Source organism: Olea europaea, unplaced genomic scaffold, assembly GCF_002742605.1.
Source record: "Olea europaea var. sylvestris unplaced genomic scaffold, O_europaea_v1 scaffold1216, whole genome shotgun sequence".
Classification (NCBI taxonomy): Eukaryota; Viridiplantae; Streptophyta; class Magnoliopsida; order Lamiales; family Oleaceae; genus Olea; species Olea europaea.
In genome coordinates this window covers 305,522-325,584 of record NW_019229586.1, presented here as the reverse complement: position 1 = coordinate 325,584, position 20,063 = coordinate 305,522, and the positions used below count along the sequence as shown (strand labels likewise).

Genomic DNA, 20,063 nt, shown 5'->3' with positions numbered 1-20,063 from the left:
TTGGGCGGGGGGGGGGGGGGGGGGGGGGGGGGGGGGGGTGTTCAAATTCAAGGCATGTAAAAATGGAACAACGTGAAGCATCCATAAATACCATAGTAGGACTCCATCTTTTGCAAGATCAAATAAAGCATTTGAAGAAGGATCGATGGGAAGGAACTGCTTCAAAAACGGGTCATCTCTGAGGTAGCTGTTGATATGAGCAACATATGATGCCTTCTCAGAGTCATTGATAGTGTGAAGAAGGGTGGTTGTAGTGGCCTTAAGGAATGATGACGAGTATTTTGAATTCCCCCCTTTGGCAGTAGCTCGACTTTGTAAATCCAAATACATCTGCTCATCCAAAGTGCCAAAAAAAGTTGTTAGCAAAAGCCCATCAGAATCCTAGTAGAGGTTAATATAAATTTTCATCACTGTCATTACAATCCTCTCCACCACAGTCATAGTACAGCTAGAACCACGCTTCTACAATATTCATATCATGAAGATGCATTTTTTTTTTTTGTAGAAAGATAGCATAGTTTAGCCAATAATCCACTGGATATATGAAAACTTACCTTGAGAAAGCCTTCAAAATCAATCTCATCAGTAAAATCAGAATTTGATTCTTCCAACACTCTCCTGATCTCCTCCTCGTTGAGCTTGTCACTGAAAGCCTTTAGTTTTGCCATCAAAGGTGGTAAATCCCCAACTGTAACTTTGCCATTCTGATTCTTTATAGATATGAACTAAAAACAAAAACAAGGACAAGGACAATGACAATAACACTTCAAACATCAGTTCAGTACACAATAAAGCCCAAAAACAAGTTCCAAAATTCTCATTGCGAAAGCAAATTTATTTCATCGCACGATTCAACAATAGCACCAAAAAACAAATAAGCAAAAAAATGATTAAACAGAAGTTACTTTGGATTTGAGGCTCCGAAGTTCAACTTGCGTAAACTGGCTCTGAAGCCATTGATCGGACACGATAACTCCCACAAAACTAGACATCTCTTCGACGCCCCGCGCTTCCACAAATCACGGGGGAAATGATCGAACGCACACCAATGATAAGACTAATCAGCAACCCACGATTCTAAATATTGTCTCGATCCATGGAATATATACACAATACTTCAGTATATCTTCAATTATATCTTCGCTTCCAGACAAATATAATCACACAAAACAAATCACAATTCAATACGTTCACATGCAGTAATGTATTTTGTGCTGAATCCAAGATTGAATAATTACATAAATCCCTTCTCGAAAATCCAATCTTCAGTAACTGTTTCGTCAATTTACTTAAAACATCCATTTATAAGCAATTCACGGTTGAATAGGCAATGAAACAGGGCTATATACATACCTTGAAGAAAATCCGATGTTTCAGTAACTGGGTTTTCCTGTTCTTTCTTTGTAGATTAATTTATAATCTGTCAATATACATACATATCTTAGTGATTGCTTCGGCAAAGGGAAAAGAAATGAAATTTTGGGCAGTTGACACGCAAAGCCTATGAAGAAGAGAATATGAGCCAGTTACGAAGGACTCGGTAGAGGCCCATTTTGATAAGGCGAGATCTCCACGCGCTTTATTGCGATGAGAGATTACTACTCGCTCTCTTTGTTGAACAGCTCATCGTCTCGGTTTACACGTAGGCTAGTTATATCGTCATTTTTGTGGCTTATTTTTTGAAAATGATTAATAGTGAAAAACCCTCGTAAAAACGTTTTCATGTGCAATATATTCACTACATATTGAAAATTGTAAAAATTTGCCTGTTGGAGACTTTTTATGCCAAAAAACCTCAATCGTCAAGATCCATCAAATTTATCATTAAAAACAATAAAAATATCAAAATTATAAATGAATAATTGTAATTTCAATACCCGAACTTTTCTTTTTTCTTTTCACACAAATTATGCCCTGTTTGAGTTTCATTCTTGTCAAAAAATACATTTTTGAATGGTGTATTGATGAAAAATATGTGGTTAAAAAATTAAAAAATTTCGTGAAATATTATTTTATTGAAAAATATATGTTTGAAGTGAGATCAAATCACTGTTGAATAATATATTTTGATGAAAAAATATGGCTCAAATAAGAGCTAAATTCAAAATTTTTATATGTGTCACCTACAATCCCAAATTTTTACAACTTTAATTTTCACCCCACCCTACCTCACTTCATCTTCTTCCCAACAAATTCAATTGAGACTCCATCGAAATTAAAAGGGTAAAATTGTAACTTTAAAATCCAGTTTTTCTTGTACCTCATTTTTCTCTTTTTTTTTGGACCATCAATTTGTGTGTTCATCGAGAACGGAGGAGAGGATGTGTATAGTTGTAAATAGTCGAATGCTTTTGTTGATCATCTGGTTATTGTGGTTCACAGTATTCTTGGAGTTAAATGTTTCAGTAGCCACTGAACTTTGCGTAATATCTCGACTTACTCATCGAACTTCGAAACTTGTCTCGGTGGCCACCGAACTTCACTGAAATCTGTTAGTTCCCGAAATGATGTGGCAGATGGAAAAATCATGTGGCCAGTTAAATCCACGTTGGAATACCCAAACACGCCTTTGAGAACCCGCATTGAATGACGTTTTTGTTTAACTGGCCCATTTCTTCCATCTCCAAGAAACACGAAGTACAGAAGGAAGTGAACCAAACCCTAAGCCCCAAATCTAGAAAATCAACCATCCAACTAAATTGAACCACTCAACGACCCAAATACTTGCGGAAAAAAGCAGCACCCTTCTCATTTCAGTGCTTCGACGGCGTACTCGCTGGCGCTTATATGGACGAACACGAAGGTAATCTTTGATTCTTTGGATTTTATGCTTTAGGCATCAGAAGATTTCATGGACACGGTTGTCAGGGGTTGTAATGTTGTAGTGAAGATCTCTTGGATTTCTGTTTCTGGGGAAACTTTTTTTCTTTTCACGTGTTCCTAATTTTGTGTGTGAGTGATAAATTCATATGGTCCTTTGTACAGATTCTGTATGTAAATTGCTTTATTGATGGCAGTTTTAATGAGCTAGGCAGAATAGAAATGGAAGCATATGACATCCTGCATTAGTATAGTTTTCCCAGAATGACAGGAAGGTTTTCAGGATTTTTACCTTAATAGTATGTATGTTTAATTAATGACATGAAAATGTCCCATTCCCACTTGGCCGAACATGTTGGCATAGCCTAATCCCATTTTGTTATAACCATTGTCTTTATCTTTATTTTCTTCAGTTCATATTTGCGATGCGAAAGACATACATTCATGAAGTTACATGATTTTGACCATTTGCATTTATTCATGCTGAATGTGGTTCTATTGTACTACAGATTGCAAGGAAGATCCAGACTTCATTGACTCCGACCGCGACTTTGAGTCCGAACAAGATGACATCGAATATTATAGAAATTTAATTGAGGGGATTGAAATTGGACTGGACTGTAGACAAGATGAAGTTCATCCCAAACAGAAAGAGTGCAATGGTACCGAGGTGGATGAATTGGAACTACTGTCGTCAGATGAACTACTCTTCCAATGTTCATTTGACGATGATGGTGGTGATCGGTTTCCTGGATTCAATTTTGATCAGGACATGAGAAATCCTCAGTTCGCGGCAGGTCAAATATTCAATTCTGCAGCAGAGTTTCGAGAGGTGGTGAGAATGTACGGTGCACTAAACGGGTACAATGTGAAGTTCAAGGCAAATGATGAAAGAAGAGTGCAAGGAATTTGTAAATTGGGTTGCCAATGGCGAATATGGGCTTCTAGAATGGATGCATCTGAGAGGATGCAAATAAAATCTTATACTTCTGAGCATACTTATAGTCAGGACCAATTTAATAGACACTGTAATTACATTTTCTTGACCCGTCGATATATAGAGCAATTCAAGTCTGACCTAAAGTGGAAGACCGAGTTAATTTTGGCTACAGTGAAGAAGGATCTCCACACAGACATTAGCAGAAATGTGGCATGGAAAATGCGGAGATATGCTAAAGAAATTTTAGTAGGAAATTTACATGAGCAATTTAGGCAATTGCGGTCTTATGCAGCCGAGGTACTACGGACAAATGTTGGGTCCACAGTTATTATTGCATTACAGGAGCAAATCTTTAAGGGGATCCACGTGTGCTTCAATTGTTGTACGGTAGGTTTTCGAGATAGTTGTAGGAAGATGGTAGGTGTTGACGGCTGTCACTTAAGAGGTTCTTCCAGAGGGATAATGTTAACTGCAGTTGGTATTGACGCTAATGATTACATCTATCATGTTGCATATGCAGTTGTGAGAAAGAAAATACTGCATCTTGGCGATGGTTCTTAACATATCTCTCTGAGGATATTAGTATTGAAGATGGAATGGGATGGACTCTAATGACAGACAGACAAAAGGGGTTACAAAATGTGACAGACAAGTTGTTCCCTGCGGCCGAGCATAGGTTTTGTGTACGACATATGTACACGAACTTCTTTAATGTTGGGTTTAAGAGTAAAATTATGAAGAATTATTTATGGCGTGCTGCCAAGTCCACCACTATTGCCGACTATCGACATTGGATTCAACAAATCCGTCAACTAAGTGAGGAGGCATACCTATGGCTTTTGGAACGACGACCACAAGAATGGAGCAGATCACATTTCTCAAATGAATCAAAGTGTGACATTCTGCTTAACAATCTGTGCGAAGTGTTCAACAAGACTTTGAGGAGTGATAGAGAAAAGATGATCTTGTTGATGTTGACATCACTGCAACTAACCTTCATGAATAGGATTCAAAAGCGTCGAGAGAAGATGATGAGATGCACAGGAAGCTTGTGTCCGAAGGTCAAGAAAAAATTGGTCAAGAATGTTGAGAAATCACTTGAATGCACATTGCACTTTTCAGGTGGTCTTGAATGGCAAGTTGAATGCAGCTTTGGAACTTATGTTGTCGATCTACATGGAAGAACCTGTGCATGTAGAGAGTGGCAGCTTACAGGCATACCTTACATGTATGCAGTTGCAGTGATAAGGGATTGCAGAAATGATCCATAAGATTTTGTCCACAATTGCTACACGATTGAGATGTACATGTGGTATTATAGTAGCATCATGCATCCGATCAATGGTATGCCTTTGTGGCCACAGTTGGATATGCTTGACATCGCTCCACCGTCATGGGTTATGCCGCGAAAGGGAAAAAGACAAATAAATCGAAGAAAATGAGCGAATGAAGGCGTGATAATGCATTCACGCAGAAGAACTATATTCGGAGAAAGGGACGTCTGAAGATGACATGCTCAGTATGCGGAAAGCGGGGTCATAATAAGCGATACCACTCCAGGCCGGATGCTCCAGATTCTGTTAGTACGATTATGCTTTCACTGATGTGATAATAGTTTGAATTTATTCTAACTTTTGCCTTTTGTGGACAGGAGTGGTTTGACGGTATTATAGAACCGATTTCGTACAATGCTGTAGACTAGTCGACGATCGAGTTAGTACTCTTGTTCTCAATATCCGTTGTGATATTTTATGGATTGCATGAGCAATTTGATAACCATAATTATTGCATTATGTAGGGAAAAATGGTTCCAGAGAGGGGATAGCGAGTACCGTCGGGCTAAGATGATGGGAACGAGCAAGCATTCTGCTTCATTCCAACCCCGACACTGTCTCGTGAACCACGTTCATCTGGCCTAAAATCTATTGCTGCAACAATGGTTCCCATTCAACCAGATTCGGTTCGTGTTCTGATCGACGATGTGAACTTCGAAGATGTCGTAGATGACATGGTTGATCTGGGGGACGCAGAATCAGGTAGTACGAGAGTGTCAATGCCACAGAAAAAAAAGGCACACAAATCAAAGTGTATCAGGAGGAACGCATTTTTGAAGTCTCTGTTTTTGGTTTTTGATGCAAGCTGGGGGGTGACTTGTTAAGCTTTTTGCATTCTTGGTCGAATCTAACATACGGTAAGGGGTTTAGTATAATTTTATCACTATCTTATAAAAAAATGTATTCTAACATATCTTTCTATTGTTGCAGTGAAGCAACCATATGCTTGCCAAGATGAAGCAGCCAAGTCTTTGCCATCGACCGACCACTGGTTTTTTGACAGAAGCTTTTGAGATCTTATTTTGTTCGGTGTAAATGTACATTGTCAACCTGTTGCTGTTATTGATAGCTTAGATATGATTTTTGATAACATATTAATGGCCAAACAGTCGCTAGTATGGATATTAGAATTCATGAATGTGTGAGGAATGAATATGTGAAAAATGTATATTTCTGCTAATGTAAATCTTGTTGACATGTATATCTTCAGTGGGACGTCCCTTCTCAGCTGCAATTCAACGAGTATTGGTACTTTTTTACAGGGCATCTGATTTTTTTCGTTTTTTATTTTCCACGTGGCCTCATAAAAGTAATTTCTCAAATTAATTTAGCGTCGTTTTCAATTAAGCTATAAAATATCCATTGGTATTATGTATGTAAATTAACTGTGTGTCTGAGTATATGACATGAACTGGATTTAATTTATATATTAAGTTCCTTTTGGAGTTGAAGCTCACAAATTTAATTCATTTATGTTTGTGCAAATATCAAAATTAAAGGAAATTATGAGGCTTTCTTGTAGGAGCCGTTCTATGCCGATGGATATTTCAATAGCTTTCTTGTACAAGTATCACGCTTTGAAAAGATCATTATTACAAAAATTAGCAATTCAAGGAGCTGAAATTAATGCAAAAGATGTCATAGTAGGGACATAGAAAGAGGTTTCAAATAAATAGTGGTCAAGTATCGATTTGAAGGATGAGAAATGCTTGGTTAGTCAAGAACACTTAATGTTAGAATAAATCCAACGTTAAAGCAAATTAAAGGAGCTGCATCTGCATTTGGCTTTGTATCACCCATTTAAGTTTCAAGTATGACTCATATAATATAAGTCATATTTGTACTTTCAATAGAAAGTTTCCAGTTCGGAATCTAATGCCTCAACTCCATGCCACCAGAGACTGTGAACAAAAGGCAATAATTTTAAGTAAAGAACAGTTGCGAACATGACAGCTAATAGCCAACAGTTGCAACAGGTAAGTAAACAACACTTGCGAACATGTATTTCGAGAACGAAATTGATATACAAATGACATAATTGCCGTAACGTTTAAGACATAGAATCAGTGAAATTACTAGCGGAAATTTCAAATTACACGTTCGATGTCTACAAATAGATTATTAATCCAACAAACTACGCCAACTTGAAATTAACATAAATGGTTCGGTTTCACGTAGCTCCTCCATTTTGTTTCCCGTTGTCCGTCACTCCTTTTCCCTTGCAGAAAGTAAATTTGACTGAGATATCCACGTCCTTTTCTTCGGTTATTTTAGCCACATGCGTCAACAAACCTAACAACTCATCAATTTTCGATGTGCCGCTTGATTGACCCTCATATTCACAATATTCGTCCGCGTCAAGCCACTTGAAATAATTGCAATCGTTAGTACAGCAAAAGAATAGCCGCCCTAAGTTTTCAGTCCTCTTTTCAACCTCCATGCATTTTTGAATTCCTTTGCCGCATACTGGACATGCTTTTTTCGTCGGGCAATTCAACAAGTAGTGGCCCGTCTTTCGGCAACCATCGCACATCCCTTAGCTCCTTCCTCCCATTGCAATATGCTTCAAACCAGGTAAGGAGAAAAATGACAAACATGAGAAAATTAAACAACATTTACTGCAATTTCTACAAATCAAGTCTCTTCCAGGAATATTCCAAGTACACAGGCATTACAGAATCCTGCAATGAACATTTTAACTACTAGCATCGTCTCAACAAACAGTACAAGATATTATAATCTCTCCCTCACCAAATTATGCAGCATATGGTTGCAGGATATATATTTCTACTTTTACAACATTATGAATCAATTGAAGTGACCTATCAAAAATGAATCAATTGAAGTGAATAATGGAACATAATGAAGAAAGGCACAGGCTTCGTGAAGATAGATACATGACAGTGTGCCCAATTTCCTAAATCCATACTTGTCTCCATTTAACAGTGAGGAAACAAAAAACATTGTTTGTCAGATAAATTCATATTCATCTCCATTTACATAAGCAAGCAACAAATAAATGGAAATGGAAGAAGAGTGAAACAAGGTGAAATTGGTAGACGGAAGAAACAAATATTTTTCCCCAAAATCTTCCCTCGCACCACTACTCCCTGTCAAACCATTTCAATTCGTCACTCAAGCTCATGTCGGTAACCAGAAAGAAGAAATTTTTACCTTCACAACACGTCGTCCGTTCCAAAAAACAAGAGATTACTTCCGATTTTGGCCTTCTTCGTCATTGTTGGAGTGATTAATTTCTGGATTGGGAGAGTTCTTGGCACAAAGGAGTTAGGGCTCTGGACTCCAATCGAATTAGGATGGTAGCAATTAAATGGGTTTTCAATTTCTGAAATGGGTTTTTAAATGAGGTGGAGCCAACGTGGAATCTGGCTTGGCAAGCAGAAGCATATTTGGAAGGATTTAACTGGCCACATGGTTTTTCCGTCTGCCACGTCATTTCGAGAACTAACGAATTTCAACCGGTGAGTAATGAAGTGGGACGGAGTGAAGTTCGGTGGCCATCGAGACAAGTTTCGAAGTTTGATGAGTAAGTCGAGACATTACGCAAAATTCAGTGGCTACTGAAACATTTAACTCGTATTCTTGGAATGAATATTTTATTTTATTGTATATTAACATGAATATTTTGAAATTTATGGTTAGTTGTATGTTAGTATGCCTCAGTTTTCGATTTTAAGTTTCTTAGGAGTTTGAAAGATCTTAAATTTATCTAAACCAATTTTGATATGAGTAGAAGATTCAAACATCGATGTAGATGGACGGGATGAATAGTGTTGATTTTATGGTGAAGATTCTTTCAGTGTATCTATGCATAATTGTGAGCGTGAATTCTGCATTGCTGTAGATATTTTATAGAACTCAGCTCAAGATTAGGGACATCTGCGCTCAACACCTCTGTTCTCGAGAAACATATAGAAAAGGAAAGAATTTGCCGGCGATAATGGATTAAGATTGGAATTAGAAGTTTTAGATAGACTAGATTTTGGGTGGAGTCTCGATTGATTTTTTGGGGAGGAAGATGAAGTGGGCGGGGGTGAAAATTAAAGTTTTTAAAGATTTTGTATTGTAGGTAGCATATATATATGAAAAAAAAATGGTTTTAATTTGTAAAAAATAAAAAGTTTTGGTACTAAAATTGTAATTATTCATTTTTAGTTTTGATATTTTTTACTGTTTTAAACGACAAATATGATGTATCTTGATTGTAGGAGAATTTTTTTTTTTTTCGCACAAAAGATTTCAAACGGTGTTTTTTTAGCTATTTCCAATAAACGTGGGATTATATCATACGTGTAAACGTTTCTATGAGGTTTTTTGCAATTAATATTTTTTTTAAAACATTTAAATAAATATCTCTACATCACATGGTAATTATTATAAAAACAAAAATTAATAAAAATGAAGAATCCTGATAAATATAGAGTTAAAATTTAAATTTGATTAATTAAAAATTGATAAAATTCTAGCAATTTTTTGGCAACAAATCCTTAATTTGCTCTTTTAAAGGTTGGAAATAAATAAATAAATGATTAACAATTTAACTTTTTTAAAAAGAAAAGTGGGATAAATTTATCTCTTTTCTGTGGTCAAGATCTAGTTAAAGTAGTAAGAACGAAATCTTATCGAATCATTGATCATAATTCGAGCCTTTTTAATAATAGAAAAATGATATTTTTTAATTAGAATTCAACCATGACCAAGCGTGAACGGTTCTTTAATTTATCCTTTTATTTTTTCTGATTAAGAGATAGATAATTAGATTGGATTATTTCATTCATTTGTATTAGAGTGATATTTTCAAATGGTCATCACATTCCCTTAAACCCTTTTGTATAAATTGTAAATAAAAAATAAAAAACAAATAAAATGGTTATAAATTGTGCTCTACTTTTAATAATAAGCTTGATTCATGTATATAAAGCACAAAAAAAAAAATGATTAAATAATATTGTTAATCGGTCTCAAATTGTTAACATAATAATTCATTAAATTTTTAAGATAATATATAATTAAAATTTATATAAATCTCACATAATTTATAAAATAATAATTTTTTGAAGAATAATATTATTTGTATACACTCACTATCATAATCGTCCTACGTGGTATACATGTGACGGTTAGTGATTTAATGCATGAGGCAATAAAAAACTACTACATTAATACATCAAGTCATAAATCGCCATGTAAAATGCCACATAAGGTTACTATCCCAGTAAGCGATTATAAATAGCACTACTCATTTCTGAAACATATTGCTTAAGATTCAATGATAAAACTTTCCTAAAATATGGCTCAATTATTATATTCTTAAAAAAAATGTAGCTTCGTGAATTTTATTTATTCTTGAAAAATAAGTAGCTTCATGAGTTTTAATCGGTTAAACACGTGTAGAATCGTTAGTTTTAAACTATTTAAGAAAAGTGTGGAATATGTTCGTAATTAATTAATAAATTTTTAATTAATCAATGAATTTTTAGATTATTTCATCTTAGATAAATATATTATTATAATTATTGGTATGAAAGTATACAAAAATGTTACGATACTAACGATAATGATATCACAATCAATATGCATTTTAGTAATTATATGCATGCATAACTAGAAGTCGTTTTTTCTTTTAATTATCGTCACACCACATTTTAATAAAATTAAAGGTTATTAACCTTTTTCATTATCACGCTTATATCATTAAATTTTTTCTTCATCACATTTTTATTTGTAACATTTTATTGATCAAAAAAATCTTATCCTCAGTTATGATTTTTTGTCCAAAAATATTGTTAACGAACTTTAAAATGAGGATCAAATATTTAAATCCCTATTTAATATTATTATTTGTTTTATTAATTTAAAAATATAGCAGGCAATTGAGTATTTGTATTACAAGGGTGTTTGATAGGCATTTCTATATAAAAATGCATTTTAGAATAGTAAATTGGTGTGAAATGTGTGGTTGAAAAATAAAGAAAAGTTTTTTATTTACGTGTAATATTATTTTAATAAAAAATGTGTGATTGATAAGAAGAGAGAGAGAAAAATACATTTTGAAGAAAATTACTACCAAACGGGATCTACATCTTAAAAGAAAATGTTGGAGAGACTATAATTGGAAATAATTTACGTTATTTTAAAATAAGAGCACAAAAAAAAAAAGAAGAATTTGAGATGTGTGATAATGTGTAAAGATTATGAACATTTCATGTAATTAAAATATAATATGTTCTAAATGATAAGTTTATTAGAGTGTGTTTGATTGACAATGCAAAATATCACCTAGAAATGAAAATATTTTCCTTCTTTTGTGGAAAATAAAAATCATATCCATCCAATGAAAATATTTTTCTTAAAAACAAGGAAAATTATGCATATTTTCAAAAGTTATAAAATATTTTTCATGAAAAAAAATAGCAATCAAACACTCCAAGTAGAAATTTGAGTGGAAAATTGATATTTTCCTGGAAAATAAATGTAATCAAACACAAATTTAGTGAATGATGATTTTACTCCTACAGCCTTAAAAATTATTACTGTTTTATCCATATTTCTTACATATAAATATAGGGCTTTGATTATTAATAAAAGCACACAAAAATTTATTGAATTCTCTCTATTTTCTTCTCTTTTCGTGATATATTATCACTACGAAAACTTATTTTTTCAAAGTTTAGTGGATATAGTAATTTTTTTAAAATATAATCATCTATCATATGTACCAAAATTAATTTGGTGACTTTTGAATTTTTCTACATATATATGCATCAAAACGAGGTTACTTCTTTTATATTTTTTGCTTATACGTAAATCTATAATGATTATTTCATTATATACATAATGATTACTTTCTCATATTTACGTGTTTATATATGAAATCAATTCACGTGCATGTTTGGAAAAAAAATTTAGGGGTATTTTAAAAAATGTTTAATTTCATTGGTGTCAATTGAAAAATGTCCACTTTTTAAATTTAGCACTAAACTGTTTATTAGACCCTTAATGAAAAAGAAGAAATTTATTTATTTTTTCAATTTGTTGCGGATTTCGAGAAGTAGCTTCCATGAGAAACTACATTAAATGATGTTATTGATATTTCAAGTGTCATTCTCGATATTTGAATCTCGTTTACACCTTAGAAGTACATATGTCAAATCACAATATTAAATGTTCTCGATATTTCAAACGTTGTTCTCGATATTTTAAATATCTAGAATGACATTTCATTTCGAATATGACATTTCTCTACACTTGAAATGTAATTCTCGATATTTCTATGTCAATGAGAAAAATAGCATTAATTATCATTTGATATGTGCACTTTTGAAATAAATATGGTAGATTATGTATCAAAATTTATTGGCCAATAATTTTTTTACAAAAATGTCTATTTCTTGTCTTTGTATGGAATCATAAATTGTTCACATTGGTATTTTGGTCCAAAATGGACATTTTTACAAGAATTTGTGAAAGTGGACATTTTTACAAATGAACATGTGAAAGTAGATATTTCAAGTAATTTCCTCTATTTTTTATTTTTACATATTTTGTAATTAATTTTTCTATATAGGTCCCGTTTAGTACCCATTTTTGTAAGAACGAAAATAAAAAATATAGTCGTTATGGGACCCACACAAGAGATAGAAAGTCAAATAACGGTCAAAATCGAATTAAATTGTCAACTATCCCTATCGGAAATAGGATTGACTAGCGATTGACAATGATATATGTTATATATGTAAATCCTAAATGTGAAAATATGTTGAATTCGTCTATCAAAGGGTATAAAAAAAGAAAAAGAAAAAATATAAGCTAGGCATAAGTGTAAATCGATATGCTGAAATAAATAATATGAAGGTGGCTTGATGTGATGGATAACGATCATATTTTTCATTTTTGTAGCCAAAGAATGAGAATCAAACAGGGGCATAAATTCATATCATATCTATATAGTAATTATATATTTTTAGATGTTATTCTATAAACTTTAAAATTAATAATTTATCAAATTGTCGTTTCTAAAGTAGCAAGACATTATAATTAATATTTCAGAAGAAAACTAATCGTTGGTCTATCTATTATAAATAATATGTTGTTGCTCATGAAGTAACACAACATTAGAATTAATATTCTTGAAGAATATTACTTACTCTTTAAATGCATAAATTATAATTTTAATATTTCGAAGAATATTGAGATATTGTTCTTGAATAAGTAATAATAAAATATAATGTACTTTTGAATTAACACACGTTTAGAAGAATATGTATCTTGTCGTGTTCCTGAAGAAACACAAATTAAATTACTAAATACTGAGTTATAATTTTTAAAGAAAAATAACTTTTTCTTTTATTAATATTCAACAAGAATATTCATTCATTGCTCCAAAAGAGCATACAATTTAATGTTTTAATATTCTCAAAAAAAAAAAATCATATTAGCGCTTTTGGAGAAGCATAAATCTCAAAATACTAATAAGATTCAAGATGGATAATTAAGATATCTGTTTAGCAATAGTGCAACCATGCACACAATTTTTCAAGATAAAATTATTATTTAGAATTTAACATTAGTAGAAAATAATGTTAATACAATATTAGATACATCGAATATCGTTGAAAGCTTTGGAAAATCTTACAAAATTATATATTGACGATACAATTTAGTCTAGCATATTCAAATGAAATTTGCTTGGTTATAAAGATATCCGCTGCAACGGATATCACATTGAAATGATGTAAGAAAATAATGTTGAATATCTTTACATCATTTTTTTTATATCTGACAAGAAGCAGATAAAAAAATTTCATGCACTCTCATTCAACATGTATTAGAGGGGATTGCTACATGTACACCTAACCTTACAGTTTGGTGTACAACCCCCTCACGTGGAGGTGGGGATCGCGAATTAATTGAACGTGGCCCCCCTCATGTGAGGGTAGTGTTCATCAAGTCTTACAGCTCGATGTACAAAAGGCTTTATTTTGTATTAGACATTTTTAAAAGTGGTTGAATAAAAAATTGTCACGAACCAGAAGTTTATTGACCCAAAAAATTTTATACTTTGACATGATCGACTTGACATCTAGAAATTATAATGATACATCGAATAATAAACAACTGACATGAACATCATTTAAAAAACTAGGAAATTTTTTTCCCCAATTATTATCCATGTATAGATTGTTCACAAGGCAAGTTAGTCATTAGATATTCGACCACAAATGTCAACATTGAATCTTCAGCTTTTTTTGACAGAATTCATGGAGATATATGTGGGCCAACACACCCACCACATGTACCATTTCGTTATTTTATGGTATTGATTGATTTTTTTATTAGATGGTCACATGTTTGCCTACTTTTCACTAGGAATGTAGCATTTGTTAGACTATTTGTTCAAATTATAAAATTATAAGCGCAATTCCTCAATTATCAATCAAAACTATTCGTCTTGACAATACTGGTTAATTTAAATTGCAAGTATGTGATGATTATTGTATGTCAATTGTGATTGTTATTAAACATTCGATTGCGCATGTTTATACACAAAATTATTTAGCGAAGTAATTTATTAAATGTCTACAACTTATTGCTAGACCATCACTTATGAGAACAAAACTCTCTACTTCTATTTGGGATCATCCCATATTACATGTTATATCATTGGTTCGTATTAGACCAACCGTCTATTATCAATATTTACATTTACAATTAGCATTTGGCTATGAATATGATATATCTCACCTACGGGTTTTTAGTTGTGCTGTGTAATACCCTATTTTACTCTCACAACATACTAAAATGGATTCCAACGAAGATTTAGGATTTATGTGTATTTTGATTCACCTATTATTAGGTATCTTGAACCTTTAACGGAAAATTTATTTACTACACGTTTTGCAGATTGTCATTTTGATAAAATGACTTTCCCAACTATGAGAGGGGAAAAATTATATCCTGAAAAATAAAAGTAAAATTTATTGGAATGAAACGACTCTAACTCACTTCGATCCTCATAACAATCAATATGAGCAATATGTTGAAAAAATTATTCATTTGCACAGAGTTGCAAATCAATTACCCGATCTATTTGTCGACACGAGAAAAGTGACAAAGCCATATATTTCAGTGAAAAATATTCCAGCAAAATTGAAGTCCCAAAAAGACAATCTGGTGTAACAAATAAATTCAAATATGTCAGAAGCATGTTTGATCAGTTGATTCAAAATATTTTGTACCTTGAAAAAGAAAAGTACGAGAGAAAAACCAACTAAAACTCTAGAAAAAGTAACATTAGAGAGAATTGATCAATCAAATATTGATGATATGGTTCCTCAAGATCACAAGTGTTTGAAAATAATATGATCTTAATAGATTATATGTTATCTCATAATTCATAAGAATGAAATAATTTTGTATTGATAATATTTTTTACTTTTAACGTGACTCTTGATATTATCTAAAATTAGAATCCTGAATCACAGTCTATTAAAGACTGTCAAATAGAAATTACTGGCTAAGATGAAAAGAAGACATTGAGGCGGAAATGAATTCCTTAGAGAAACGGAATGTATTTGAATATGTAGTTTGAACACTTGAAATGGTAAACCCTATTAAATACAAATTGATTTTTGTACGAAAATAATGAAATTACAAGACATAAAGCTCGGCTCGTGGCTCAAAGTTTCTTACAAAGACCAGGAGTTGATTATAAATAAACATATTCTCCCGTAATGGATACCATCACTTTTAAATTCTTAATTAGTTTAGCTATGTCTCAAAGACTTGATATGCACCGTATAGATGTAGTAACTGTTTATTTGTACCGTTCATTTAATAGTGACATATATATGAAAGTCCTTGAAAAAAACTTAAAGTGTTAGGAACAAATGATACATGTCCGATAACCATGTTCTCAATCGAATTGCAAAGATCATTATATAGATCAAAACAATTTGGACGCATGTAGTATAATCGCCTTATTGAGTGAGTGTTATAAAAATGACAATGTTTGCTATTTTCATTAAGAAAACAAATACTAGATTTACAATTGTGGTAATTTATATTAATGATTTAAATTTAATTGAAAATCCTGAAAAGCTAAACAAAATTACAGATATTTGAAAATGAATTTAAGATGAAAGATTTGAAAAAAAAAATCAAATTTTGTCTTGGATTGCAAATTGAATACTTCCCAGAATAATTATTTATTAATCAGTCTATACATATAGAAAAATCTTAAAACGTTTTTATATGGACAATGCACGTCCATTTGCATCACCTATGATTGTTTGGTCACTTGATGTGAAAAAAGATTAATTTCATCACTGCAAGATGAAGAAAATGTTCTTGATCCCGAAGTATTATATCTTAGTGCAATTGAAACATTAACTTATCTTACGAATTGCACTCGACCTAATATAGCTTTCTGTAAATCTCATTGTAAGATATAACTCTACATCAACTCAAAAACATTTGAATGGTGTTAAATATATTTTTCATTACCTAAAGGGCACTATTGATTTGAAAATATTATATTCTCAAGAGTCAGGATCTGCTTTAGTGGGATAGACAGAGATGCTGATTATCTCTCTGACCCACATAAAAAAAAAAAAAAAACTAAATCACAAACATGATATGTGTTTTCACATGGAAAAACGGCTATATCATGGAATCTGTGAAGCAATCCTTGATAGCAACGTTCTTAAATTATTCTGAAATTATTGCAATCCATGAAACAGATCGAGAATTTGTATGGTTGAGGAACACGACCAATCATATCCAAGCTCTTGTAAGTTAACTTCAACAAAAGACAATCCAACACTCTTGTACGAAAGACATTATTACTTGTCTTCCACAACTCAAATGGGGCTATATCAAATGTGATATGACGAAACATATTTCTCCAAAATCATTTTATACACATGATTTTCAAAAGAATGACAATATCGATGTTCAACAAATCACTCAAGTGACAATGTGGCCGATTTATTCATAAAAGCATTGCCGACATCTACATTCAAGAAATTAGAATGCGTCGACTCAAAAAATTTCAGTGATCAACATCAGGAGGAGTAGCTGTACTATTTTTCCTTTGCTTATGTTTTATCCCATGTTTTTCTAGCAAAGTTTTAATGAGGCAACATTTATTTTTAATAATCCAAAATAACTATACCGTTTTTCCTTCGTTTGATTTTGTAATATATCATTCAATGAGGAGCATTGTAAATGGTAAGTTTATTAGTGAATGGCAATTGTACCTCTACAACCCTAGAAATTATTGCCGTTATGTTCCTAATTCTTCATTATAAATATAGGATTTTGATTCTTAATAAAATACATACAAATTTATTGACTTCTTTCTATTTTCGTTACATAATCGGATTACTAAAATTGTTGTGTTAATATAATTAGCCTTTTTAAAATCAAAATCTCAAATCCTAATTATGAAACATACAACAAGAAACAAAATTTTACCAAACACTTATTAATTTTTCCAACAGCTAATTCTTTGTTCATCACACTCAAAAAGCATTGTTATTAAAATCAGATCGAACGGTTCAGCTTGAGAACTTGCAAATTGAATAGTGATCCGATCCAAGTACATTAGTTATTCGAGTCAACGAATAAATCGATTAAACTACTTAACCATTTGGTTCAGATGCAGTGGCGGATTTAGACCATGGCCAGCTAGGGCAGCCACCTTAGCTGAATTCGTCGGAGATAATTTTTGTTGTTGTTGATAATAGATAGAATTTTTAGATTATATATTTGATAATTCATATTAACAACAAACATCTTTATTAGTTCAACTGGTTAGCCCTTCTACTATTGAATTGGAAGTCCCGTGTTCGAAATTCTTCAAGAGCAATATTTTTTATAATTTTTGTATTTCAACAATTTTTACCAAAACAAATGTAAGGATATGATTTAAACCTGCTAGCTTTCTTAAACATATTGACCACTTTATCATCACGGTATTTGTTGATTTTTAGCATATAATGTAACAAAATAATATATATTCAATTTTACTGGTTCAATGCAAGTAGAAACATTTTAACGGTGCTTTATCCCTCTTATTGATTTTCTTTTCTTTTTTGCCTCTAATCAATTGATTTGAGAGTTTGGTCAATTAATGGTGAATGAATTTGTAGAAAAATCGGCATTAGTGTCATAAGAAATCTTTCAACAAAACTTATTTAATTAATAAAAGGTTCCACTTTTCGTTAACAAAAAATCGATTGCGGAAAAGTGGAATCATACAAGCACATAAAATCGATATAAGCACATAAAATAATTTCAATTTTGTTAATATAATAATGCTTGTTTAATTAACTTTAACTGTAAACTGAATATTTACATTTTGTTAATATATATTGCTTATTTAATTGAAAATTAAATTAGGGCATTTTGCAGATTATGAAATAATTCTTTCATTCAAAATGAAAGTTTGTACTTAGTTCTAGTGGTGTATCTAGTTATTCTAGTTCTAATCCGTACGATTTTTTGAATATTATTTAATTAAATATTAATAAACAACCCCGCTATCATGAACGTTGGCCTTCAATAGTAAGTTTTCAACGTTCGCGATCTGTACTAACTAAACTCGATCCTTGGATTCGCTCCTATTCGGATGGGTTTAAGGAAAATCTTGGACCAATTCAATGTTACCAAAGTGTAGTGCAAAATTGTTTCATGGCAGGGATTCGAACATTGGTTTCTAGCAACTAATACTGCTTTACTGACCATTATGGCGTACACACAATTATTGTTATAAATGTAAGGGAAATGATATATTTAGATTTTCCAAAATGGTTGTCATTTTGTTTTAAAAAATATATTTTAATTAAAATTACAATCTAACAATGTACCACAGGTTGAACCATTAACCTTGTGACCCAATGATTTTTTCGAGTCGATAACTAGGTCAAGTCTGATAACTATGCTTAAAAATACAATAATATTTTGTCAAATCTTAAATGATGCAACAAATTAAACTAATGCCCGAATTAATTATGTTGGATTCTCACTCACTTTTCTCTTTGAAGAATTACAAAAATCTCTTGCACAAGGTTGAAAAAATTATGATTATGGCCTTTTATGCTAAATTTATATATTTTATTAAATTACAAAAACTTATAATTTCCTATTTTCTTAAACATCTTTTTCTTCATTTTTTTAATTTATTTTTTTAAATCTTAATCAGTGTTCTGAAAAAACATAAATATAAAATATGGTGAGGCAGCAGGGCTAAACTTTGCACCTAAACGAAGCACAATCGAGATTTTAAAACAATGTTTTTAATTGAATTTTTTTTATTTTTTCATTTAAAGAAAACTAATCACCTTTTCATTTGCGCAAATTAGTTATATCCTTATTATTTTGTATCAAAATCTAATTTTTTATGTTATAAATGAGCAAAAATGTCTAGAATTCTGATAAAGTGTTTGCTTAAGTTTATAATTACTCAAGTAGATGAGTTAGTATTTATTTGTTCATTTTGCCGAAACATAGCTACTCGATATAAATTAGTTACGATGCGCTTGATTTAAACATGAAATTTGCATGAAAATAAAATAAATTTTAAGCAATTCAATTGCCCAGAACTTATTCATATGGAAATTGTCAATTAAATGCATTTGATTGACTTGATTTTCAACCTAAAAAATATTGTACTGGGCCGATTTTTATTAGTGGGTAGATAAGAGAGTGGATAGATAAGAGAGAAAGAGAGAGTGAATTTTTTGGAAAATAAAATCCTACTCCCTCTAAAAAAAATTGTTCCTTAATTTTGAGGAAAATATGGTCACGTGACCAAAATTGGAAAAAAAAATTCCCATAAAAAATGTCAGTTAAATAGTATAAAATTAGGAATTTGGGTAAAAAAAAAGACACATTTTCCATGAAAAAATATTGACAATCAAACGCACCCTTATTTTTAATTTTAA

The 20,063-nt window shown here is 31.7% G+C and overlaps 1 protein-coding gene across 1 annotated transcript in view; it reads right to left on the bottom strand.

The window, feature by feature from the left end:
* The window catches only part of LOC111374170 (fimbrin-5-like), an 8,106-nt gene extending 6,573 nt beyond the window's left edge, over positions 1–1,533 (bottom strand). The window contains exons 1-4 of the mRNA XM_022996799.1: positions 1,354–1,533; positions 906–1,138; positions 555–725; positions 92–330 (exon numbers count right to left, since the gene is read on the bottom strand). Of these exons, the coding sequence (XP_022852567.1) occupies positions 92–330; positions 555–725; positions 906–992 (497 nt within the window). The 5' untranslated portion in view covers positions 993–1,138; positions 1,354–1,533. The remainder of the gene's footprint in view (positions 1–91; positions 331–554; positions 726–905; positions 1,139–1,353) is intronic.
* Between the last annotated feature and the right edge of the window lie 18,530 nt (positions 1,534–20,063).